This window comes from Pipistrellus kuhlii, unplaced genomic scaffold, assembly GCF_014108245.1.
Source record: "Pipistrellus kuhlii isolate mPipKuh1 unplaced genomic scaffold, mPipKuh1.p scaffold_m20_p_7, whole genome shotgun sequence".
Lineage (NCBI taxonomy): Eukaryota > Metazoa > Chordata > Mammalia > Chiroptera > Vespertilionidae > Pipistrellus > Pipistrellus kuhlii.
Genome location: NW_023425573.1, coordinates 62386913 through 62414490, shown reverse-complemented (window position 1 = coordinate 62414490; position 27578 = coordinate 62386913). Strand labels below are relative to the sequence as shown.

The following is a 27578-nucleotide window of genomic DNA, read 5'->3' as shown; positions in this document are numbered from 1 at the left end:
TAATTATAATAACAACACTATGGGAAATCTTTCCTTAATTTTAACACCCATTACCTTTTGTTGTTGTTTGTTAAATCAAGTAATATATTTGTCAAAGTACTTTTTTTCTTCCAGACAGAAACATAAACAAAACTTTATTTAAACTAATCTACTCTATAAATTCTGCTTTTCTGATAGATTATTATATAAAGTTCACCATTGCATGGGACATTTATGACATTTTCCAGTATGAAATTTCAATTACAATGTTATGACTATTGAAATTGACATTTGTGAGGCTGCATGCCAATGTGAATAAATTTTAGATTACATGGATTTATTTAAATATTTTACTGCAAGTAAAAACATTCTTTGAAATTGGTGTTTGAGGAAGCCCAGAGACTCCCTTAAATTTTACATCATTTTCTATCTCTGATGCCATTGGGATTTGGTTTCTTTCTCCCTAGTCTCTCCCTAATTCTACTTTGCCCTCCCTATATTGTCCCCATTGTTCTGGCTGCAGAGATCAGAAAGAGCATAGATCCTTTTGATCAAGATATATAAAAAAGACAAAGAAAGGAAAGGAGTTAATTTAAGCAGATAGACCTACATTGATTCTGAAATATCACACATACAGAGCTGATTTTGGTCAAAAACATGTATTTTCTGTCACGATGAACAGAATAGTAATGTTTGCTATGATGATATAGATAGATATACACTTTTTTTCTGGGATGGTAATTAACAAAACTATGGGAAATATTTTGCTAGTTTAAACCAGTATTGTCCTATATAGTATGAAATATTTAAAAGCTTCCCTGTTCTCTATCCAGTAGATGTCAATTGCAGCTTCCCACATAAGACAACCAAAAATATATCCAGATATTACCAAATATTCTTTGGGTGGCACACTCACTTAGTGGAAAACCACTAGTTTAAACAGAACTATCTGGATGCAAATTATAAGGAGAGGGGAGAGATGAAGAAAAATAAAAGAAAGAAGGAAAGAAAGGAAAGGAGAGGTGGGGAGAGAGAGACACACAGAGAGAAAACTCTTACAATCACTGCTTTCATTTGTAACAGTTCTTACCTAACATGCATTTAATTTGTTCTGATATTCAACGAATTAATTGTGAATTAGAGTATGGATTCTAGAGTCTAGCTAAGGGTCAGATTTCAATTCTAGTACATACCTGTTTTGTAACATTTTGATTTTGAAAAATATATAAATATATTTAACCTCTTTAATTCTTAGTTTCCTCATTTGTATGTAAATTATAATAGTATTGGTACATAGAGTTTCTTTGGTTAATGCACATCTATATATCTATATCTATATCTATATCTATATCTATATCTATATCTATATCCATATCTATCTATATATATATATATATATCTATAGAGAGAGAGAGAGAGAGAGAGAGAGAGAGAGAGATAAAGGACTTAATAAATTTTTTCTTATGTAACAACTTTGTCATCACAAATTAATCAAAATCCTATTTTTAAAAATTAAGATGCTATATCTTAAAAATAACTATATGATACCAGGGAGAACATTAAAATGATCAAATATTAATGTTTTCCAAATTTCACTATGAATTAAAAAGTTTTTAGAAGATCCATAATATTAATTTGTTTTAAGAACATTTATTCACATAAGTAAATATTCAATTAAGTTGGACTGATTCAGTTGGGGGTAATATAAAACTTTAATTGGGTCTATTTTTTAAACTATACTTTTCAAGACTAAGATAGTTTTTATTTTTAATTTTTAATTTTTATAATGTATTTATCAACTTTAAGGACTCAGCCCTCCAACTAAAAAATGTAAAGCAGTCAGAGTAATGGTATAAGTTTACTAAAGTGCTTACAAACTATTCCATAGTTCACCAAACATATTTCTACTAATAGGGATCAATGTAAAAATGCTTTACTAGTACAACTGTTTACTTGACCTCCACAATCTGTGCAAATGCACTTCTAAACTAAAATAATCTGCATACTCTCCAACATGAATTCTGTGCTAGTAGAGTGGGTATGTGTTTGAAGCCTTAACCCAACCATGTTTACCTTAGAATACACTTTGCAAACTTTAAATTCAAGCAAGTTTTACCATTACAGAGCTTTGAGTTTTTATTCTTAGTGGACCAGTAGCATCACCTTAAAAACTCAACATATTTATACTTTGAACATACACATATTACTTAAATTTCAGAGTAATCCACACTAATAATTGTAAAGCTACCTAGACTGTTATATAGATATTCATTGAGAAACAGATGTTGAAAGCCTACTATGCATCAGTACTCTGGGCTGATTCACTGAACAACAAACTTGTCTTATGGATTCACCTGTAAAATTATACCTACTGGGTGACTTATCTATTTTATTTTCCTCACAGAAGAAATTAAAAGCTATGAAAAAGGGTCTCAAAGAGGAATTCTCTAATATAAAAAAAAAAAAAAAAAAAAAAAACATGCACCTGAGATCTTCACTTATCTCCTTTTATAGAATATACCTGATATTTAAGGAATTAATTATTCAAACTAGAACTTTGGTCAAAAGAACATTTTCATCCCAGAATATTTTGCCAATATTAGTTTTGAAACTATAACTCAATAAATTCCAAAACCCAAAGTAATCTCATGTAAAATTGTTGCAGAAAGTGCAAGAATACAAAGAAAGGCAATGAGCTAAATTTTTCTTAGCGACCTTTTTGGGTAAATTAACCAAGTTAGACTGAAGTATTTACCTTTTATTTATTCCTTCAACAAATATTTATGAAATGTATCTGTTGTGGCTATTTAAATAATAGTCACGGGAAAGGAGACTCTTTTGCCATAACTAGCTAACTCATTAGCATGATGTTAACAGACTTAAGAAGGGGAAAATAATTTACTTGGAGTGTGTTAACTGTACAACACTCTCCAAAAAATTTGAATTAAGAAGGCTTGAAAAAAAGGGCAAACAAGAGTTGGAAAACCACTGGATACATTTCCAAATTAGAAGAGAACTAAGAAAAATGCCTATAATTATAACACAAGCCCTGGAATGAGCATCCTCCAAATTTGGGCACAAATGATATCGTACTAGGACAACTGGGTCTAATTTAGAATGTTGGTAATACCTGACAAAAGGCATTTTAAATAGAAATTCTTGTGTTTGTTGGAAATAGAATAGACTGCATTTGTTATCAATTAGTCTATAAATCCCTATATTCATTTTTCCTTCAACTTGACCAATTCCCTCAATGCTTAATTCTACACTGTTTTCTCTAAACTCCAGAGCAAAGGCTAGCTGCATCTTTATTAGCATGATTTTCTCCAAAAAACAAAGCATTTACCATGTAGCAATCTTGCGATATTGGAAGAAGGCCCAATAATCTCTAATCCTTCCCATTAAGGAAGTCTCCCAGGTAGCTGCAATGCTGTCTGTTATATTTGTCACCATGCTAGAATCTATTAGTTTGCCTGCAGCTCTTCCTCTTCATCTCTGGATGATAAACCAACTCTAATCTTTTGGTGCTATACCAATGAATACTTGCTGGTTCTTCGAAGAGGTAATTTCTTTCTCAGGAGGTAACCTATTTTTCTTATCTCCTGTTCTTATAACTCCTAGATATAACCACTCTGAATGAATATATTATTTATAAAAGGCCGGCTTTTTAACAGTCCTCCTTCAAAATACCATGGTATTCTGAATCTGAGGGCTGCAGTTAAAGGAATATGGATTTGAATTTACTTTCCTGTTTCTCTGATTTTATTCAGACAGTCTCATCAATGTAGAATGCTGCTTCTTTGCTTTCCTCCCCTTATTAAAAAAAACAAAATTTAATCCCATTTATCAGAATTGGAGAATATCATGCTGAGTGAAATAAGCCAGTCAATGAAAGAGAAATACCACATGACCTCACTCATTTATGGATAATAAAGAACATTATAAACTGATGAACCAAAAGATAGATATAGAGACAGTAAAGCAACAAGCAGACTGTCAAATTACAGCGGGGAGGGGAGGGAGAACTGGGGGAGATAAGAGATCAATGGAAGGACTTGTATACATGCATATAAGTACAACCAATGGACACAAAACTCTGGGGAGGGAAGGTATGTATGGGGGGGCAATGTTAAAATATGTACACAGATAATAATTTAATAAAAAAATTTAATCCCATTTATCAACTGAAATTCCTTTACCATTAGTCTTTCAGAGTCATCCAATTCCCATTTTCACTTTATCCAAAATCTAATAATAATTATTTTATGTGTGATGAAACAAATGCTTATTGAGGTGCTGCTACCAGGTTTTGTGCTAGGTGATATAGCTAATATTTATGGCAATAAATACTTTTATATCATCTTATGAAAGTCCTTCCATAATTATTTTAAATCATATATTAAAAATCGTATTAGTATTTATTATTTCTAGTGCATATCATCTTATTAACCGTTTAAGGTAATTTTTTAAGTACAAGAATCATGTACTATATTTTATTTCATTTTCTCATAATCTTGTCTCCAAGTATGTATTTAAAATGCATACTTAGGGGAAAAAATTTAAAAAATGGAAATTTGGCATGTATCTTTGTTCCATGTAAGAAAAATAAACATGATTTAAAGTACTCAAGCTATCTCTAAATCAAAATATAATTTTGTAAATCAGTCAACTAAAAGTGACCCATTTATAATGAACTGCACCTCCCCAGACTCTGCTGCCAAAAATATTCTTTTAGCCATGCACTATTTATGAAAAATTATTTATATTTATATTAAAGTGTCGAGATTACACAGAGTTTCTCTCATGAGTGCTTCTTGGTAAGAGTAAAACAAGGAATGTGCCAGTAGGAACATCAAAGCTCTGTTTAAGACTGATGCCCAGTGCCCTGTGGGGACCACTTCTGTGGAACCATTTAACCAAACTAACCAGAATTTATCTCCAATTACCCCTCTACCATGACTTACAGTGACATTTATTATTTTAGGTCTGACTTGAAACCTCATTAATATTTAATATAATATTATTTTAGATTTCCCTACATATTTACTAATACATTTGTTCACCACTCCTCTTGCATCCTACAACTGTTATTCAGATCATTTTTCTTCCATTTAAAATAGAACTTTAATCTCAGAGGGAAGGCAAGGCTGGGTGAATGGGTAGGTAGGGATCAACCAAAGGAATTGTATGCATGTATGCATAACCCATGGTCTCAGATAATAGTGTGGTGAAAGCTGTGGGCGAGGGGTGGGGTCAATGGGGAATAAAAGGGAACTAAAGCAATACTCTCAACAATAAATATTTAAAAAATAAATAAATAAAATAGAACCTTTAGATGAGGTAGTTCAAGGTGGTAGCATAAGTGATCCAACACTCACCTTGCTCCATGGACACACCAAACCTATACATACAGAGGGAATAATCCCCACTGAAAAATAACTTAAAAACTAAATGAGCAGCTCCTCCACAACAAAGAAGAAAAGGCTGCACAGAGATACGCATGAGAGCAGAGACAATTTCACCAACACCCCACCCCTGGCAAGACAGCCACCAGAAGATACCTCCCAAACATGAAGCTTCTCTCTGAGGAGGGTTTGGGGTTCATGCCCGTATCAGGCATTTCTCACTTTGAGACCTGCCCTGGAGAGATGAGACCACAATAAGTCTGACTGTGAAAACCAAGGGGGGGGGGGTATGTCTGGGAGACCCAAAAAGCTATGGGGAAGGGAAAACCTGCTCTTACAGGGCTGAGGCACAGACTCTCACCAGGGGCCCCAGCACCAAGCCAGCGGTACGAGAAGAGGCCTAGGCCACACATGACAAGATTCCCTGGCTAATTCTTCAAATATCTGGCAGAGGCACCGGGGTCTGCTTGGGCTTTCTTCGAGAACAGAGGTGCGCTCTCAATTGCTAGCGCTGGCACTGGTGGGCACTAGTTTTGTTCCCACACAACCAGGCAAGCACTGGGGGGGTTGACCTGACCCCACACACTCCTGCAGCTCTCCTGCAGCTGATGGGCTCGCCACAGATGGGGGTTCTCTAGTGGCCCCACTGGAGCCAGAGGGCCTGCGGGAACTCTGGACTTCTCCGTGGCCATGCTGAAGAAGCCAGAAGGTGTGCCCTGTCCACACAGGGATACCCCTTGAGTGCCAGGCGTTGGTGGCCGAGGGACTTGTTCTAATAGCCCCCAAGGGACTGAAACAATTGGATAGACAGCTCTTGGCAGGACACGAAAGAGACACCAGCTAGAACTTCTGAACCCCCTGCTCCCCATCCCCCCATCTTCTTGTTAACAAAGCCTATTGATACTTACTTGTCCTGGAGTTTCAGCCTCAGAGGCAGCCCTCCTATTTACCACACATCCAGAGGCTACAGAGGAGCACTCAGGAAACAGGCCAGGGGATCCCATACTTCTCATCCCCATGGCCTACTTATAGCTCCCCACTACGTCCCACAAAGGAGCAGATACACTCATCTGGGCCCCGATTTATGCAATTTCCCAAGAGGATGAGGGCTGTGGATAAAATACTCAGTCATGTTGGCCAACGCCTTTTGATCATACCTTTCTTTTAATCTGTCATTGGACTCAGGATATAACAGAAACTGTCTAGTCACAAGTGATCATTCCACCATACATTGCGGAACTGCAGTTGCCAATCCTTTTGCGAATATGAACTTCAACTGGCTCTTATTTGAGGGAGGAAAATGCCTATGTGCTATTTTAAAACCTTTTGAAAGATTGATTCTTTTAATCAATTCTGGGAGGTACCCGATGTCTGATCAAAAACCTTTTAAAAGATTGATCCATTTAATCAATTATAGGAGGTACCTGATAGTTACCATTTGAATATCTATCTCAAAGGCACTATTAGAAAACCAATGGAAGAAAATTCAAATTACATGTCTTCCTAAGAACTGATTTCCAAAGTTTTTTCTTCTCCTGCTTTAATAGATGGAGCACATCATGCCCAGTGGGCCCAGAGTTCTCTCTGCTGCTTATTCAGCAGTCAGCATCTTCTCAGAGGTCAGCCTGAAGTGTCCTAGCCAGGAAAACTTACATTTCTAGTGACATTCAGTTTTCTTTTGTTTTCAAATGCAGCCCCAAAAAGACTATTACTAAGTTGGGGTGGGGGTAAGACTAAGAGCAAGGAATCTTCATCATGAAATCTAAATAGACCCACTGAATCATGGAGCAAGAGTGCATGGTGCATCCTTAGCATCTAACTTAGTACACACAACCACAAACATGCTGGATATATGAAGCACATTAATAATAATTTTGGATAAGAATTATCTTCTAGATACTCTACTGAGTGTGAATACAAAGGCAATGAGGCAAACTTTTAAACCTTTGTTGTTATTTAAATTTGAATATATGCAAATTATAAAGATATTATTCACTCAAATACTATTTTCTCCAGTGCACTATCAAGCTATTTTATATACAGTATCACTAATTATCATATTAGCTTATCAAGGTAGGCCTTAGACTTCCATATAATAAATGGGAAACTCAAGGCTCAAAGCCGCATTTCCATAACTCCTGTATCTATAGGTTTCTGAGTGGGTTCATCAGTGTAAGGCAATGACCACAATGCGAGGAGAGATGGTTTTTTCCTTTCCTTCTCTCCCTTACTTTGCATCTCTAGCATCAGCTGCATTTCCTCTTTGGCTATGGCTGTCCTAGGACAAACTGGGACCAAGGCTACAGAATCTTCCCTTTTCCTCCACCTGGAGGTGATAGGGACCTCCCATATTGATGATCTCTAGGTCGCCTCACCATCCACCGCTGACTTTTTGCTCTCCACCAACTATGTGAAGAATTCTTGCCTCAATTTCCCTCTTCTTAAACACAGAGTGTCATTCTGTATGGATTCTAATTGATATGCCTACAGTCTTCATATTACATCACACCGTTTCAAGTGCAACGTTGTAAAATTGTTTACACTGCTTTGTAATTGTTTGTTTATATCTCTATTTTACCCTTCCCTATGAGCATTTGAGATCAGAGATAACGTCATTTCATTTTGGATCTTCAACACCCACCATATCGCCAAATGCATCATAGCTGGTCAGTACATACTATGTTATAAATATAAGAATAAGAAGCTAGCATAAATATAGTATGTAGCTGAAGATAAAAAGTCTCTGAAACACTAGTGGCCAAGAAGAAAACTACCTTCAGTGGTACCTGACCTAAGCAACAGCTATTGAACATGCTTTTACATAAAATATGTTTTTTCAAATAATGTATTTCTTCTATGTCTCACCGGCCCCTAAGCCCCTGCTTTTGGAAGGTGTGATCTCGTGCCTGATTTAGTTCATTTCAATGTAAGACAGGTTTTCATCATCTGACTGCACAGATGATAACATTAATGTGAATACTTCTTTGACATTGAGTCAACTTCAGAAAATACCTCTCATAAAACTATTTTCTAAAATTTATTTACTATAGCTTAATCCACTGTACGCACATACAAATACAAAATGTTCATTTCATACATTTTTCCTGTCATTTGGCTGTTAACCTCACTGAAACTTCATAGTTTCTATAACCAATGAATCAGGTTTCCAATCTGTCTTAATAAGTTTGTAAAACTCAATCCCCCCAAAAGCCTTCCCTCAGACATATGATGTTTTGTCTTTTATTTGTTAGATCACCCATTTATACACATTTCATTTAGTTCCTTATCTGTTTCATCAATTGTGATTGCATTAGTGGTACCTAGCCTGCTCCATATTACTAAATTAGACCTCCACAAAAGTATTTTAAAGTAATTACAATTTAATTCTAATGGTACCTAATACTGAACACTTATTTGATCTTTAAACATATTAGTTCAATGAAAGCTTCATACTTAATCTTAGTTCAAATGTATTTTACAGTAACAGTAAAAGGAAATACTCCATTTTCTCCTTATATCCCTCAAGTAAAGTAGTCCCTAACGTATTTTTTAAAAAATTAAGTTTTTATTTCATAACTTGTTTGTTATTATATTAGCAGTAACCAGTTGTTTAAAGCCATCAAACATCAAGTCATTTGTCCTATGAAATGCGAACAAACAGCTAATACAATTTAAAACACTGAGGGTTGCCCAACCGGTGTGGCTCAGAGGTTGAATGCCAACCCATGCACCAAGAAGGTCACTGGTTTGATTCCCAAGTCAGCGCACATGCTCTGGTTTCAGGCTCAATCCCCCGCGGGGGAAGTAAGGAGGCAGCTGATTTATGATGATGCATCAATGTTTCTCTCTCTCCCTCTTCCACCCTTTCTCTCTAAAATCAATAAAAACATATTTCTTTTAAAAATATCTTGTTTTAATAGTTATTACAGCATGAAATATGACCCTAATCCTCCATAGCAAATTGCCCCTCTGACAGAAGCATATGTTGTAATTTATTTTTAAAAAGGTAGGAAACCCTTCTGACACAATTTTCCAAATGTGAATTTATTAGATGAGAGTAGCGCTGAATGACAAGCTATACTTAAGCAGCCTTTCCTTGGCCTCACAAAAATAATTAGATGACCTTTAATATCCTTTAGTCATACACTTACACTGAAAACACTTGGGGATTTCTTGTTTATATTAGTATTTGTCCTTTGTAGGTATGTAGTAGATTGGTTGCATGTAAAATAAAACAAACTATCAAAAAAGTCATACAAACCCGTTGCTGAATTAAGGGCTAATTGCCGCATCAAAAAAATTATTGTTGGTATATATTCCATGAGTATCTAAATAACAAAACATATTGTAATTTTGTACGTTGGAAATATTTATATTTGCTTTGGAAAATATTACTCATGTCTAAAATGAAACAATGAAATATGAATATAGAAAAACTATTGAAGAGAAAGAGAAATATGCAGTGATGAACTAAGCTTTGGAAGAAAATTTCAACAAATAGAAAAACAAAATTTGGATTTCAACACAGATACTTTAGCCCAGAACAAAATAAAAGTCTTTGACGATAATGAGGATACCTATGTATCTAGATTTTGTTAAAGTAAGACTTCTGATTCTTTCCTACATAATAATTATTTCTATTTCAGAAAAATACATATTTATACAATATATCAACAATGTAAAAACCCATGTTTTGATATGTGTGGTTCAAGTTTTCATGTTGTTTTTTTTCTGACTTTAGGGGCTGTGAAATTCAGTGCAATTTATAAAGTAGAAATACAGTGATTTTTGTTTGGCAGAGATTGCTGACTGCAATTTGATAACATTTGTCTCAACTGCAGGCTCCTAAAAGACATGAATTGTTAATACCAGAAAAGCTACAGTCCTGGCTGCTAATCCACACAGATCTTCCTAACGTAGTGGCTCGTGCAAAAGACTATTAGTTTTATCCCAAAAGGTTCCTGGCCCCCTAACCTGCCCAGTGAAAGAAAAGAACCCCACCAATCCTGATGTGGGTTTACCAGTACTAAAAATGAGAATAAAAAATGGATGAGTTATGTGTAAATTGAATTTTGTACAATAACTTTTTCCTCTGAATTTCATTCTTCTTAGCAAAGCATATAGATTTCTTCATCTTACTCCTCTCTTACATCAAGAATTTTAATTTTAGTTCTAATTGGAATAGGTATCAAATGATACTATACTATGTATTCTCTCTCTCTCTCTCTCTCTCTCTCTATATATATATATATATATATATATATATATATAATATTTATGTATATATATATAAGTATATAATACTGTATATATTTATAACTATTCAGTATGTTGTTTTGGTTTCGGTGTCTACAAAATGCCTTATTCTCTAAAACTATGTGGTAAAAATGTCTTTCTTAAATAATATTTCACAGATGTAAATTTATTTGGGGGTATAAAAGGTAGTAGAATTAATTCCTATAAAGTTTATAATTCAAAGAAGAACTAATAAAAGGGTCCTTCAAAATAACAGTCAATAGCAACAAAATAAAATATTTGGTATATATTTGATTCGAAGGAGATTATTGGTAGTCCTAGGAAAGTAAAATGGGAATTTTACCATCAGAGAGAATAAGACAACAAAGCAATGTAACATGATTTGTCTTTCTTGAAATATTAGATTAAACAACAAAGATTTATACATGATGACAAACCATATAATAAAAATAAATGATAAAATATCATTGGCTGACCACAGATGTAAAATAATACTATAGATTTTGAAACTCACAAAGCTATAAAAAAAAGTCTCAAGATTAAGCCTAAATTTGAAGGAATAAAATTTTAAAATAAAGGCTGAAAAAGTATGATATATGGGGCAGAGAGTGAGAATAGCAAAATAGGAAGAAAGAAGAAATGGAGGGAAAAAAATTTGAAGAAAGGAATAGGAGAGAACAGGAGGAAGAAAGGGAGAAAAAGAGAGACTCTTTCTCCTATAAACCACATCTGTCTGTTTTCTTAGGCAGCAACCAGTCCTTTCTGGCTCCCCAGGAATGATCCTCTATGGACATTAACCCTGAACGTTTGGCAACTATTTGCTACAGCACAACTTGACCTTTTAAAAAATATATTTTATTGATTTTTACAGAGAGGAAGGGAGAGGGATAGAGAGTTAGAAACATCAATAAAAGAGAAACATAGATCAGCCGCCTCCTGCACACCTGCTATTGGAGATGTGTCTGAAACCATGGTACAAGCCCTTGACCTGAATGGAACCTGGGGCCCCTCAGGGCACAACTTGACCTTTTTATTATACTTATTAGGTGTACTGAATCTTTATTTAAATTTATACAACTTTATGTCTGGAATGAGGCTTAGAATATTGTCCAAACATCTCATTTTACTGATTTTCAAAGCCTTAGAGTTAGTGAATGATCAGCTCTCTCTACCCTTCAGAATCCTTTTATATCGTTTATCAAACATAGCACAACTGTAATACCTATCTGGTGCACAATCAACTGTTTCATTACTCTATTAAAGCTTATAAAGAATAAACTTCTAGTTCCTCCCAAATATTCATTACCTCCTCTTCCAAGTCTGCTTTAATTGAAACAGTGTTTACACACTTAAAAAAACTACAACTCCCAGCCTTTCATGCAAATAAGGGTGGCACCCTGTTAAAATTCTGGCCAATGGCATTGGGATGTAAATTTTGTAATCAGGCTTCTGGAAAGTACCTTAAGAAAGAAATTGACTTGCTTAATAGGGATATTCTATTCCTTTTCCTTCCTATTGGAATGAGAACCTGATATTCTGAGCTGCAGTGGCCATTTGACCACAAGCCTAAGGGATGCAAAGTAAATAAAATGATGACAAAACAAAAATATGAGTACTTAAATAACCATGAAATCATCTCACCTGCCTTGGAATATCTATCTCTGGACATTTTTTTTACAAGAGATAAAAAATAAACTTCTATTTTTTAAAAGTATTTTAAAGATCTCTGTTATCCATGCCCAAAGATAATTTCTAATTGATACAACATGAGTGAACAAGGCGATGCTAAGGTTTAAGAAAATATCCCAAGAGGAATCATGGCAGTCAGGAGCTGGGACAGCTGATACAGTGGATACTAGTCCCAACATTAACCTGCATTTCAGTTGGGAGGGATGTTTTATAACTTCTGAGATTTGAAAATATAAGGTTATCTGGGAAAGTGAAAGAACTACATGATTAAGCTACAGGAACACAGAATCTGTTGGAGGGAAAAAGCTAAAAACTGACAGGGCATGGAGAATTTTATAATACAATATGTAAGCATTTGCTCAGAATGCAAATTGCTAAACACTGATTTCCTTACTAAAAGTGGTTGTTAGGATTTCTCTCCCTGGAGGCCTTCCAAATTGGGTAGATAGCAATCTGTCTAAGCAAGTTTGGGTTCAGTCCAGCCTCAAGGCAGATGGATGGACGGATAACCTCTGAAAGTCCCTTCTGGCCCTATTATTATTCTGCAGCTCTGTTTCTGACTGAGAGAACAGTTACTGCTGATTCTCTGTTTGTAGATATAGTCATTGCAGGGTACATTGCTTTCCTTTTGCTTATTGCAGATATTCCTGGGAAACAAGAAGAAACAAAACTTAAAGTAGCAAATCGCTTCAGGCAAAATGCAGGAGTGAATCTTCCTGACCCAGGCACATTGTGTGAGGAAAATAATCCCTGCATACAGTGGGATTATTGCCCTCAATAATCCCATTGAGTTACTCTAGGAGAGTCCCATGCACTTTTCAGAGTATCTGCTTCCTGTGTGCTTGTCTTCTTTACCTCATTGATTCAGTCCTTGTAGTGAAGTGATTGAGGTAGGAGTTAAATGTGAGGGTTTTTTGGGTGTTTCCAATCTATTAGGGTTATGAGATGTACGCAGAAGAAGAGAAAGAATGAACTAAACTAAGGTGCATTTCTATTGGAAAGTTCACATCAATATAGAAGTTATACTATATTAGGTGAGAGATTACTAGGCTTTGACTCAAACATATTTTTTCTCAGTTGTACACATTTTGTTTTGAATAAATAACTTGCAAGGGTAGGATACAAACCTGATTTATGGAAAAGGAACTAGAAGCCATATGTCTGGGAATAGGATATTGCACTCAAAATAAGAACTTGACTAGTAGAAATATCAACTGACACTGGTTTTGAAAGCAGGAACAAATAAAACCAAAACAGAGGTGAACACCTAAAAATATGTTTTTGTTTTTTGTAATTTCTTGAAATAATCATTTCAGCTGGATATGTAATATGGAAATCAAATAGAATACAGGAACGCTCATATAAATTTCTATATATATATTTTTCATATAATACATTTTATATATAATTTAAACATAACTATTTAGAAATTTGATATAGGTTATGGAGATTGAACAGCATTTTATACCTATTAATTTCTCTCCAACCTTCTTTGAGACCTCTTTAGTAATATCTAATTGACCTAAATAAAAATTGGACAATTCAGGTTCTTAGTGTTTCTACTCATAGTTCTCTGAGCCACTTACTGAATTGTATAGATTTTTTTCTTAGCACTCTGCGTTTCGTACCTGTAGCCTGAATGAGAACACAGCACACATTTCAGCTAATGGAACCGAAAAGTGCTCTTTGGGCTTGTACTTCCCATTCTTCTTGTCTCTTACACTCAAAACTTGGCTCACAATATCCCTGGCCTATTTCAGAAGCAGCTCTGAGAGCAGAGTGATCTCACTTTGCTTGGCATCTTAGGGTTTCCACAACCACAGTGGGCTGTCTGGAATGGTTCGATGATCCTGGTGGCATAGAGAGGGCAACAATTTGATTGTGCATTTTCTCTTAACTCAAACAGAGGATGCAAATCTTCCGCTAATGTAAACATATCTGGATAGTGTATTTCCCCTCAGAGATTAACATTTAATGAGTTTCTTGTAGAAAGGTTTGGAAAAACATAAAATATATGTGTACATTTTTCTATGTCTCCACCAGAGAGAAAAATAAATAATTGTTAGATTTGATCTGAAGGGACTAATAAGGAGAAGTTTGGAAGTCACCAGTGTCATGTCTTTTGTTTTGCTGCATGTTATTTATACTTTGGGCTACTCAGTTATGAGGGTATTAATACACATGTGCACCAGTGGAATAGGTTTTATTACAGGTGATAACAACAGTGGATTAGGGAAAAGGCAGTGAAAATGAGTGTGTGTGTGTTTTTCTGCAATTTTGAACACATTACAGATTCAAAATTTGAAACATTGGCTGAAGATTGTGAAAACTTCAAGGAATCTCTCTCCATAGAGTTCTGTAAGACTTAACAGAATTCTAGATTGAGTTAAAAAAAAAAAAAAAAAAAAGACAACAACTTGTCTTTCATCTATTTATGCTTACTACTTATTAGAATGGGATTATGTTGTATTTGTTTTTCTTCAAAATTTAAATGTTCTCCATTGAATATTATTGAGAAGTATTTCCTTATTTCTTCCAGATAACATTATAAAGGGTGAACCCAATTTTTTTTTTTTTTATGTTTCTTTTGTTACTAGTACAGATTTATTCCAAAGAGTTAAAAATAAACTCCATTTTCTTTATCATCAGATGAAAGTGCTATTTTTTTTTTTCAAGAGGCTAGAGTTAATAGATTATTCTCCACATTTGTTATATAGTTTTCCAGCTTGTTGTTCACTCAGCACATTCTTGCTGCTCAATCAATTCATAAAACTGGCAGGGAACTTAGAGTTATTTAAAAATGTTCTTCAGTTGATTGTCTTCAAGCCATCTGGCTGCTTTAAGAACGGGCCAGAAAGGATGGCTGAAGCACAATAGTGTCTTGCACTTCTCCAAGTTGGTATGGAAAGGCCCAGTAGTCAAAACTGGCAAATGAAAACTCAAGATCACTGTGTTTAAACCTTACTCTCAAACTGCATTTTTGTGTGTTTCCTGGGGATTTCGTTAACCTCAGCTACCGGCTTTAATTCCCTATATTTTTATATACCAAGCTGCTTGTGTCAAAACCTAAACAATGAATCAACATTTGAGGCTGGGTAGAGAGCTGAGTGACAGTTTGTTATAAATTTATACTTTTGAAAAATATTGAAACAGTCATATGCTTTTCAAAGTTAAAATACCAGAGGTCAAAACTTAGGCATCAAGAGAGGTGGCATTTTAGTAGCTTGCTAAAGTTGGGATTCTGGTTGCTTAAAAACACCTCAATAATTTTTTTTATTAAAAATTTAATAAAATAAAATAGTAAATACTCCTTCCATATTCCTATGCTTCCTCTGAAATGGAATGTAATTAATATGGCTATCCACGTCACCTACGTTGACATTCACTTGCATGAACTACATTCAAATGATACATCAGAGGGTAACACCCAACATACTTTGTTTTGGGAGGTGATCAATGTGAAAGTATGGATGACTATTTAGTTCAAAGCTGAATTATTATAATAATACATGCTTGTATCTCCTAAGAGTAAATCACATAACCTGCTATGTGCAGCAATTCTAGTCTTCATATGCTTAATAGTAAAACAATGTCATATAATACCCCTATAATAAAGATATAGTATCATTTTTCACTCTCTTTATAGTGTGTGTGTGTCTGTGTGTGTGTGTGTGTGTGTGCTTTTTTTTTAATGCATTTTAAATGGGTCACATTACATCCTAATTGTAACAACTCTAGGTGTAATACCAAGTTGTTTTTTTTGGGTTTCGTGTGTGTGTGTGTGTGTGTGTGTGTGTGTGTGTGTGTTTGCAATTCCAAACTCATCTCTCTATATTCAGAACTCTTCAACATTCCCTAAGAGTTCAGAGCTTTTTTGAGTGCACAATATTTCCTTTTTTAAAAAATATATTTTTATTGATTTTAGAGAGAAAGGGAGAGAGATAGCAGAGATAGAAACTTCAATGATGAGAGAGGATCATTGATCAACTGCCTCCTGCATGCCCCCTACTGAAGATCAAGCACACAATCCAGGCATATGCACTTGACCAGAATCAAACCTGGGACCTTTCAGTTTGCAGGCCAATGCTCTATCCACTGAGCCAAACTGACAAGGGCAAGTATACAATGTTTTTTATGCACTTGTGCCTCTAGAACTATAGTTCCCTATTTTTGAAATGTTCTTCATTCTCTCATTTGTTTACCAATTCTTAGAGTGAGACTTATATTAACTGTGAATTATCTTAGGAAATTTTTCTGCATTCCCTCAAGCAGAATTATATGTTCTTTATTTTATTCTTCCTTAGCAATTTTTACCTACATTCATTATGACATGTGGCTTTCAATAAGCAGAAAATAGGATTTTCTACATCCCTAGTGCTTAGGAAAGTGTCTGGAACTCTGTCATTGCTCAGTAAAAGTTTACCAAAGTTAATGAATGAATTTAATATAGAGAATCTTTATTGTGTTCCTATAGGCACATGTAAAAAACATTTTGATTGCCTATCTGTTATTATTTCTTACAAACTCTCCTTTGTTTTTCCTCAGGAAGAGGAAGGTGAAAAAAAGATCCAGATACATGAGGAATCCAGTGCCCATGAATGTTGATATGAATGAACAATACCAAAAGTGGTAGAACTATTTACAAGTCTCTTCTGTAAAGAAGATATTGCTGGGGATGGGGAATCTGAGTTCTCTACCTAAGAGCTTGGCATATTTGAGGACCATGTATAATAGCAGTTGTTTGAACCAAGGAAGGAAGCTCTATATCAAAACAATTGATATTTCTTCTCCTATACGTATTAGACAGACAGGATAAACATTTTATTGGGGTGTGAACTGTGGGTCTAAGTTTTTGACTTGCATCTATTTATAAATCAAAATCAACTATAAATAGAGTACAGTTCAGCATCAACTGAAGATACATAATGCACTGGGATTCTCACCACAGAAAAGAGTAACTAAAAAAACATAAAGCTTAGGCCAGTGTAGCTAAATGATTAGAGTCTCATCCTACACTGCAAAGGTTCCTGGGTTCAATTTTCAGTCAAGGACAGGTACCTTGGTTGTGGGTTTGCTCCCCACACCCCTAGGGTCACATACAGGAGGCAACAAGTCGATCAACATGTCTCTTTGTCTCTCAGATTGCTTTCTCTCTTTCTCTCTCTCTCTCTCTCTCTCTCTCTCTCTCTCTCTCTCTCTCTCTCTCTCTCTCTCTCTCTCTCTCTCTCTCTCTCTCTCTCTCTCCCTTTCTCTCTCTCTCTCCCAACCCCTTCTTCCTTCCCACTGTCCCTAAAAATCAATGGTAAAAATATCCTCAGGTGAGGATTAATAACAACAACAACAAATATATGTGGAAGTATTAATAGTATAAGCTGGAAACCACTAAAGAGAGATGAGATGGCATTTTATAAAGAATATCTCTTTTCTTGAGTTAGATCCTTCAGTGTTTATTCTACAAGTATATTTATACAACATTCTTTGAATTTGAAAATTTTTCTTGTTTCCACAATTATTCTTCAAAATAATTATTTTGGGACCAAAGAAGATCATTGATATAAAACATTAACATTGATCAAATATGTAAATCCAGGACAAAAATATTAACTTCCAATAAATAACAAACTGTTTTAGATTATCCTTTGAATGCTCAGCTATGATATAGAGCCAAGTTACTTTGTAATTCTTTTCCCATAGGTATTAAGTTAGTTAACTATTTCTAGAAGTCAATTTAGTCAAACAAATGTTGAAACCTAAACTCCAAGTCTCTTTAGCAGGATTAGTTTAGCAATTATATCAGATAGATCAGTAAAGAAAACAGACAAGATCATATTTCTAATCACACAGAACATATAAATCTATGATTGAAAATGAATATATGTATATGTGTATATATATACACACACATATACATATGCATATGTACACACTATCCTAATTTCATATAGGTGTCACTTGTTAACATAAACAATATCTTTAAAAGCTCTGCAAAGGGGTTATACAGTTATAGAAGATCTATTTTTTTTTCTAGGAATGTGGTTTTGATTCCGAGAAGCATTAATTTGTGAAATCAACAGTGCTAAGGGTCATAGCCCTTGACTAAACTATTAAACCAATCTCTTTGAAAGAAAATGCTAATCTCTTTGAGAGTTGAGATAGATTTGAGACTATCTGATCACCTTAGCACAACTCAACACAAAAGAATGCAACAGGATCTACTCTTACATAATAGAACTGCAGTAGTCAAAATTAGTCAGAGCCCACAAACCTCCCTTCCTTTTTCCTTCCTTCCTTCCTTCCTTCCTTCCTTCCTTCCTTCCTTCCTTCCTTCCTTCCTTCCTTCCTTCCTTCCTTCCTTCCCTTCCTTTCTTCCTTCCTTCCTGGAAGCTACAAATTAACATTATTCCATCTGAAATCGATGTTTTAATGATAACAAAAGCCACCACAAAATAAAGTATTTCCTTTCTGGGGGGAAAAAATGTAGTCCTGAATATTTGAACTAAGAATTAATCCCTAAACTCTTTCATTACATTTTCAAACATCTCAAAAAAGTAATGAAATCTAATTAATTGTGCTAGATTAAATTTTTGAGTTATTTAAAATGCATAAGGTTTAAACAAAAAAATAGGATTATTAATTTCCTATAGTGAGTTATTACAAATAATAAAGGTTGCATTTTTCTTGATCCATTTTGAGAGAGCCTCTAATTTGTAAATTATCTCCAGGATTTTCAGCATTTTCCCGTATGGCTTTAGTTTGAAGAATAGTAACATAAAAGAAATGATATCTAAAATACATAAATTAGACTATAACGAATGGGATGTAAAATGAATACATTAGAGCCAATCGTGAGTGAATGGAGAAAAAAATGTAAATTTCATATTTCAGAAAACTATATCTCAACTGGCAAGTAAAATAATCAAGTGTAATTTTAAAAATTCTTACTATGCATTGTTTCCTGGAGTTAGATGACAAATCTGAGAATCTTATTTTTCTTTATTTCCTGATCAAATACACCAATTAAATATATTATACACTCAGAAAGACTTAGCAATAGGCTCAGAATAGAAAAGAGGGAAATCATAAAAGAACAGTATCTATGTATGCTGTGTGTGCATGGGTGGTAAGCTTCTTAGATGTCAGAGAGTGCTATTCCCTGATCAGTCTTAGGGAACTCTTCACACATGTTATCTCCTTATGTTCACAAGGACTTTGGTATGTTTGATGGAAATTAATCACATAAGATTGTGCCATCATTGTTTCTAGAGACAGGAGATAGAATCCCTTTTGCAGGGACCCTAAAGAGTCCTCATTTTTTTTTTTAGCAGACAATGCCACAGAGACTAGATTCCCTTGCACTACAAATATGATCAAAGTAAGGTTGTGAGTTAAAAGAGGGATGCTCTTGCTCATAGCCACTTTACATGCTGGCATAATGAATTATCTTACGAATGAACGTAAACTTTTAAAATAGCATCTCAATACATCTCACTCAATCTAGTTTCTTAGTTGAATTTGTTCAGCATTCTTTGTATAGTTGTAAGAATTTCTGTGGAATTGTTCTGAGTTACGGAACCTTGTGCTGCATAAAATGTATTTTCATTGCTCATGAAATTTAGATATAGTGATATTACAACCAATATAAAATACAATGTAGGAAGTGATACAATTTTCTAAAATATAATGTAGTGATTTTGAACATTATTATTGTAAAAATTTTATAGGCACATTCCTCTATATATGTATACCCATATACAAAAGTCAATTTTTTTCTCCAAGTGGAGTTAAATTATGGAGATTAAAATATCAGTGCTATAGAAAATCATTAATAATAGATATATTTTATTACTCTCACCAGGGAGAAATTGATTTTTCTAGGAAACATTCAGAAAACAATTCAGTTGCTAAGAAAGCATTCCCAAGACTAGAATATCACCTCCAAAATGTTAAACATGTTTCCTTATTAATTTTCTTAAAGGATAAAGATATACAACCAAATGTAAATCCTTTATTAGAAAAATATGTCAATCTTTGAATCATATCTTAGGCTTCATGTATAATAACATAAAGTCTGTGCTTAGAAGAAAACAAAATGAAAACAATGGAAAGAAAGTGATTCAGAGAGAATGATTTTGCAAAAGAAACACATTTCTAAAGATTGATGCAATGTTTGAATTAATCTATTTCTTTTCTTTAGTATATGTCTACTAGAAGTCCAGTGCATGAATTTGTGCATGGATGGGGTCCAGAAAGCCTGGTCACAATCAAGGCAGTTCAGGGCTAGGCCTGTCAGGAGGAGGAGATAGTGGGAGGATGGCCAGCCAGCCTGCCTGGATCAGGGCCCAATCAGGGCTCCCAAATAGAGCTGGGCCAGGCCAGCTGGGGTAAGGGGCCCTGCCACTGATTAGGGTTGGGGGGCTGATTGGGGGTTGCGCTAGCAATGGAGAGGGGCTATCAGTGGTGGGCTAGCCAGTCCCTCCCCCAAAAGGGGTGAGTGAGGGGTGCCAATTCAGGGCCAGCACCCCGGGGGAGGGGTCATGGGTGGTTGGATAACCAGCCCAACCCCCTATTGGCATGAGGGGTGATCAAGGGTGGGGCAGACCAGGGGGAGGGGCTGTAGGCCAATCAGGATGGTGAAGGGGGTCCTTCAGGGGCCTGGCCAGCCCAGGGGAGGGGCTGCAGGAGGTCAGTAGGCCAGCCCTGCTCTCTATTGAAGTGGGGGCTTGTGATTAGGGGTAGGCTGGCCGGGGAGAGGGGCTGCAAGCCTATCATGGTAGGGTGAGCTAATGGGGCTGTGGCTGGCAGGGGGAGGGGTTGTGAGGGGGGTATTTGGCCAGCAGGCCCAGCTCTTAATCAGTGTGGGAGAGTCTGATCAGGGGCAGGCTGGCAGGGGGGAGGGGCTGTGAGGTTGGCCCCCGGCCCTACCCCTTGACCAGGCTGGTTCACTAGCCTCAGTGGGCATCATAGCAACTGGTTGTTAGGTCGTTATGGCCAAGAGGAGCTCAATGAACCTCCTGGTGACCAGTTGTTTGGTCATTTTAGTCATGACACTTCTTGGCTTTTCATTATTATGATTAAAGACCTGGTGCAAAAAATCATGCGGGGGGACGAGGGGTTTGAGGGAATCCTTCAGCCTGGCCTGCACTTTCACACAATCTGGGAAGCCTTCGGGGTTGGGCCTGAACTGGCAGTCAGACATCCTTCTCACAATCCCTGAGCTCTGGTTTATAACCACTCATTTGCCTGCCTGCCTAATTGCCCCTTACCACTCTGCATGCCTACCTCATTGCCCTTAATCACTCGGCCTGCCTGCCTGATCACTCCTAACCACTTGCATCCTTGCCCGATCACCCCTAACTGATCACCTGCCTGCCTGATTGCACCTAATTGCTTACCTGTCTGCCTAATCACCCTTAACCCCTATGGCTGCCTGCCAGATCGCCCCTAACCACTTGCCTGCCTGCCTGATCACCCCTAATTGCTTGCCTGCCTCCTTGATCACCCTTATCTGCCTCTGCCTTGGCCCCTGCTACCCCATTCAGAATGACATCAAGAAAGTTGTCTAGCTGTCTGGTCTAATTAGCATATTATGCTTTTATTATTACAGATAGTAGATGAGAAATTTCCTCAGAGACTTGATAGGCTCATGCCTAATTATGTCTTTAAAAACAAACAAACATTTTTTTTTTTTTTCTTTAAGGATGACCCAAAATTGGAAGGAAAATTGCAGTGGGAAAGTGGATTCAATTCCTATGATCCACTTTTGGCAATAATCAGTCATCTTCCCTCATTTAAAAACAAACCATATACATGTGATAAATCTGGTGTTTCCCCAAAAGACTTTTTATTTTTTGTCCAAGTGATAAGATCACTCTCCCATGCCAAGAGGCAAACATATTTCTAATTTTCTTTCCTCAATGCAGAAATAGTTTATTAAACCACTAAGTATGAAATGACTATATCTATTCAGTCATCTGGATTTTACCACTCTAATTGTTCCAGACTCACGAGTTAGCTGAAAAATCCTTTGGTAAATTTATGTAGAAATCCAAATATACTTTATGTTGTTTCTTTTCTTTCTTTCTTTTTTACATTATTTTTGTTATTTCTAAGTCAATAACAGTTTATAACATATTATTTAGGTGTTTTAAAATACTTGATTTGGTGAATAAAGTAGCTGACTTTAAAGGCCAGAGAAGTACTAGTATAATCCAATTCCTACTGGTAAATTATAAAATAAAATAAAATTGCCATTTGTGATAAAGATATGAATCTTGGAACAATTGCAAAATGTAAATTGGAAGAGGAAAAAAGATTGAAATATAACAACTACAGTATATACTCTAATTCTCCCTCAGTTTGGAGTATATGCTGATCTTTTAAAAAATCAAGATAAATTTTAGACCATTTAATTTTTGATCACATACTTTTTTTTTTTTTAATTGAATTCCCTGGTTTACCATTAACATGTAATTTATTGGGAGACTGGCAGCCAGTAGGGCCTGCCAGGCTTCTGGTTTGGCCTGTACACTGCGGACTGTGCAATGTTAGAAAAGGCAGTAGCTGACTTTGAACACTTTAAACACGGGCAGAAATGGAGCTCCTGCTGAAAAACTAGAACTTTTGGTGACCTCGACCTTTTTTCACATGGCAGCAGTTAGTTTGTGTGAATCTGCCCACAGCCAGATATGCATCTCGAGTTTTCTACAGTTCCTTCTTTTCCTTACCATTGTGCTCTCTTCAGCGTGAAAGACAGGTTTCTCTTTGACATCGGTTACCATAGATAGCCTTTGCATTACCCTCAGCCAGGGAGAAACTGTTGAGACCTGTGTTTCAGTGGTTTCTTTCCTGGCTCCCTCTAGCAGTCTGATTCCCTTGATTAATACCTTGATTCTGTTTCCAGATCCTTACTTCTAGACTTTTTGCTTTTCTTTCTCTCACATTTCATGCCCTCTCCCTAAACAATGTTACTAGAATGTGCCATTTGCAATTTGCATTACTTTTCATTGACTTTGAGATTTTTTTTATTACTTCTCCTTCCTATCATTAATATACTAGTATAGGCAACCCTTTTACCACTGTAGACTTTAGATGTTTATTTATTTATTTTTAATTACAGGAAAGTTGGTATAGCTTCAAAGAAATAACATTCAGGAAAAATACCCCATGAACACATACCAGTAATATATTTGTTGTGGAGGATTTACTTCAAATACTCTTTGTTTAAGCAAAGGTTCAGAGAAAGAAGCATGTACCACCTTACAGTATCATTGTACTATGACAGAGACTTCCTATCTGCCCTTTGCTCAAAAGTATTCTTTTCCATGAAATACTTAATCATGTAAGAGCCCGACTTCAAAGTCTAAGTGTGTTTTTGTCCCTAACAGCGCTTTTCAGGAAAACAAATATATACAGCTTTGAAATGCATATTGAGTGTGTCTGGCAATAACATTTATGTTTTCTCAATAACTGATATGGTTATGGTTGAAAAAAAAGGCAGCTTTTCTTTGAACTTTCATAAAAACTATGACAAATTTAGTATTTCAGTTGCAAAAGGACTCACCCCGGCAATGCACTCCTTCATCGTACCCATCTGAGCAGTCCAAGATGCCATTGCACAGCTGGGACAAGTGAACACATTTGTTGGCACCAAGGCAGGCAATGTGATTCAGGGGACACTTGATTTCTACCTCTTCGGGACCTGAAAACAAAGTAAAAAGGGTCAGATTGATGTTAATTAGCTTTGCTTTTTTTAAACACTAAAATTGTTAAGAACAAAAAAAAATTACTAGAATTAATTTACAAAATAAAACTATAGAAATAGTACTGGAGAACAACTCTAATTCTGACAGGCATTGAAATTAGCCTAAGTGCTTAAAAAACTAATTTTAAAAAGCAGCAGAGAAAATACAGATTTGAGTTTTGTTTTCAAAGAGTGTGTTAAAATCACAAACATTCTTTCAACCCTTAAAGTAGCATGGATTGAAACCTGTGGGTTGCTTTAAGTCATTGTTCTCTCATACTTAGATAGGCAGACAAGGCACTTAAATCCTGTAAATCTCAATTCCCTCAACTGTGAAAGACACATACTGACAACTTCTTGGCAGGGTTCTTAATAAAATCATATCAAGTAACATGAACAATAACCTATTTGTGGAATTTAAATGAATTTGTGACAACTTAAATGTGGTTTTATTTTTAATCTGGAACATGAAGACCAGCTAGCCATATACTTATTTATGCATGGACTAGATGCCCCTTGCAGGGAGATTCCTGCAAGAATAGGGCTTCTACTGCAGTCTCTGCTGCCCTGCCTGCTTCTCTCCCTTCTCCCCACCCTGTTTGCTTGCTTCTCCACAGCTTCGCTCCCTTCTGCAGCTCTTGGCTTCTTTCTAAGCAGTCTTCAGTCTTTGCTCTGGCCTGGATATGCAAATTAACCACCATCTTGGTTGGGTTAATTTGAATACTCACCCTGATTGGCTTGTGGGTGTAGTGAAGGTATAGTCAATTTGCATGTTTCTCTTTTAATAGAGATGATTATTTTGTTTTTTAAAAAAGTCACTGAGTGGCTATAATCCAATAAAATTTGCTAAATAATGAGGAGGCTTGCCAAAACCAGTTTGGCTCAGTGGATAGAGCATCAGCCTGCAGACTGAAGGGTCCCGGATTTGATTCCTATCAAGGGCATGTACCTTGATTGCGGGCACATCCTCAGTAGGGGGTGTGCAGGGGGCAGCTGATCGATGATTCTCTCTCATTGATGTTTCTAACTCTCTACCCCTCTTTCTTCCTCTCTGTAAACATTCAATAAAAGATATTTTAAAAATAAAAAGTATAAAGAACAAGGAGGCAATGACACACAGGGCATACTCTTGAGTTCACCTGCTGTTGGTAACTGCATTTTTTCTAATCACCCTTTGTGCTTTTAAAGATAAACTAAAGTCAGAACACAGAGTGTTTCCTCGAAGGTCACCAATTCCAAATCTTCATCAAACATCCAAGTCTTTGGTATATTATTGTGTCTAATTCCCAAATCCTGTCTATTTTTCTTTTGTAGGCACTCCCCAACGTCCCCATAATGATCCTTCATCTTGCCCAGCTCTCTCAAATCCGAAGTGCCTTCATACCAAAATGACTACAATTATGCATTAACCTGACATGATTATGGCAACAGCTCATTCTATAGTCAGACACATTTAGGCTTTAACTGCATACAGTTGTAGCAATACCCATGGGCCATTAATTTCATCAACTAAGCATTAGGTTTCTCATCTGTAAATGGAACTATCAACTGAGTCTACATTGCGAGGTTGTTATGAATGTCGAAAGTTATTGATAGCAAAGCACTGAGCACTGTGAGATGCAGGCTCAGGGTAAGAATTCAAGTTTAATATGTGTTAATCATGTAAATAAATGCAGTATCCCGAAGTGATTAACAGACTGGAGCCAGATTCTTGGGTCCAATTCCTGGTCCAATCACTTGCAAACTGAGTAACTTGAGCGACATATATATCCTCTCTGTGCTTCAGCGGGGTGTTTATATCAAAAGCTCTTAGTATTTTTCCTGGCAATCACTAAGTGTTTGCTATTATCATAGTTAAATTAAGAATGTTCTAAGAAGATGAGTTGTCTTTTGTAAACACTTGTATCTCATAACTGTTATTTGTTTTCTGTTGCAAGCCCCGAAGGAAAAAAGCAAAAATAATAAAAAAAAAGCTTATAAATAATAAAAAGACCTATCTAACATACTATCTAGGATATCCAAAGTTATGAGAATTGCAGAAAAATTAGAAAATGAAGAAAAGAGGAATACAAAAGTACTATACAAGAAAAATATTATACTATACTCTGGAGTTGCTAAAAGTAATATGTGTCACAGGTATATATGATTTTGTTTGAAGGTAAGAAAGTTTTCAACTTTTTGTGTTTGAGGATGTAAACGATTTTTATGATGGAGCTTCACTAGCTAAATTGTTGCCACTAACAGACACCTCTTTATTTTTTCATGTATATTTATACAATTATTGCCATAAAAGGCTGTTAGTTTTGTCCAACACCTGCTTCCACATATGTACAACTCATTTTACTGTAACATATCTCTATAACTTGAGTATCAATATCTTAAAACATAATAATTTTTTTCTATATACCACTTATTAAAAACTACACAAATTAAATCTAATTTATAAGAAGAAAATTGAAACTCTTCTTGGTATTTTATTTTTTTATTTTTTATTTATTTTTTTAAATCAATCTTTATTGTTCATATTGTTACAAAGGTTCCTCATTTCTTCCCCCTTCCACGAGGTTCCCACCCCACCCTCCTCCCCCTCCCCATCCCCCATTGTCCTCATCCATAGGTGCACAGTTTATGTTCAGTCTCTTCCTCCCTCCCTTTCCCCGCCTGAGAACAGTCAGTCCACTCCCCTCCCATATCGCCAACTCTACTACAATGCACCTCTATTATTGTTCATCAGGTTTTTCAATCTCCTTTTGTTGTTGTTGTTGTTGGGGTTTTTTGTTTTTTTGTTTTTTTTAAATTAATAAACTTTTACACTTCTAAGAATAAATTTTAAAATCTAATAATTTTAAACCTTGTTTTTTTTCTGCCCTGGAAATTGAGAGCAAACTTGTTTACATGTAAACTTGCCCTTAGGCTATCAAAAGGTATAGCCATTTAAGTGTAAATGGACACATTGTTTAAACAAAGCTGCTGGTTGGAATTGGATTACCTGTTCTGGGTGGGAAGGGCTTGTCATTCCCTTTCTCCATTAAAATTAAGGTGTTAGCTTTAAAACCTCTTTTTGGCAACAGACCTTAAACTTTCAGATCTTTAAATTTTTCAGATAGTAAATCAGTTACTTAGCATTTTCTCAAATCAATAATACCTCCACATGCCTAAGGATACACTTCACACTGGGGTGTTGATCTGTGAGTGCCTTGTGTGGGGCCTGGATGAGGTTGGTTGATCTATTTGGAAATGTCTTTTGTGTGAAGTGTATCCTCTTCTTTGTATTTTAATTCTCACCTGAGGATATGTTTTTATATATTTTAGAGAGAGAAGAATGGAGGGGGAGAGAAAGAAAGAGGAATATCAATGTGAAAGAGAAACATGAGCATGCCCTGACCAGACCAGAGGATCAAACCCATAATCTGGATATGTGCCCTGTCTGGGAATTGAACTTACCACCCTTGTGTTCTGACTTTAGTTTATCTTTGGACAATGTTCTAACCTCTGATCCACACTAGCCA

The 27578-nt window shown here is 35.8% G+C and overlaps 1 protein-coding gene across 1 annotated transcript in view; it reads right to left on the bottom strand.

The window, feature by feature from the left end:
* LRP1B (LDL receptor related protein 1B) overlaps window positions 1-27578 on the bottom strand; it is a 1573107-nt gene that overhangs the window by 956236 nt on the left and 589293 nt on the right. The window contains exon 3 of the mRNA XM_036421500.2: window positions 23890-24027. Within this exon, the coding sequence (XP_036277393.2) occupies window positions 23890-24027 (138 nt within the window). The remainder of the gene's footprint in view (window positions 1-23889; window positions 24028-27578) is intronic.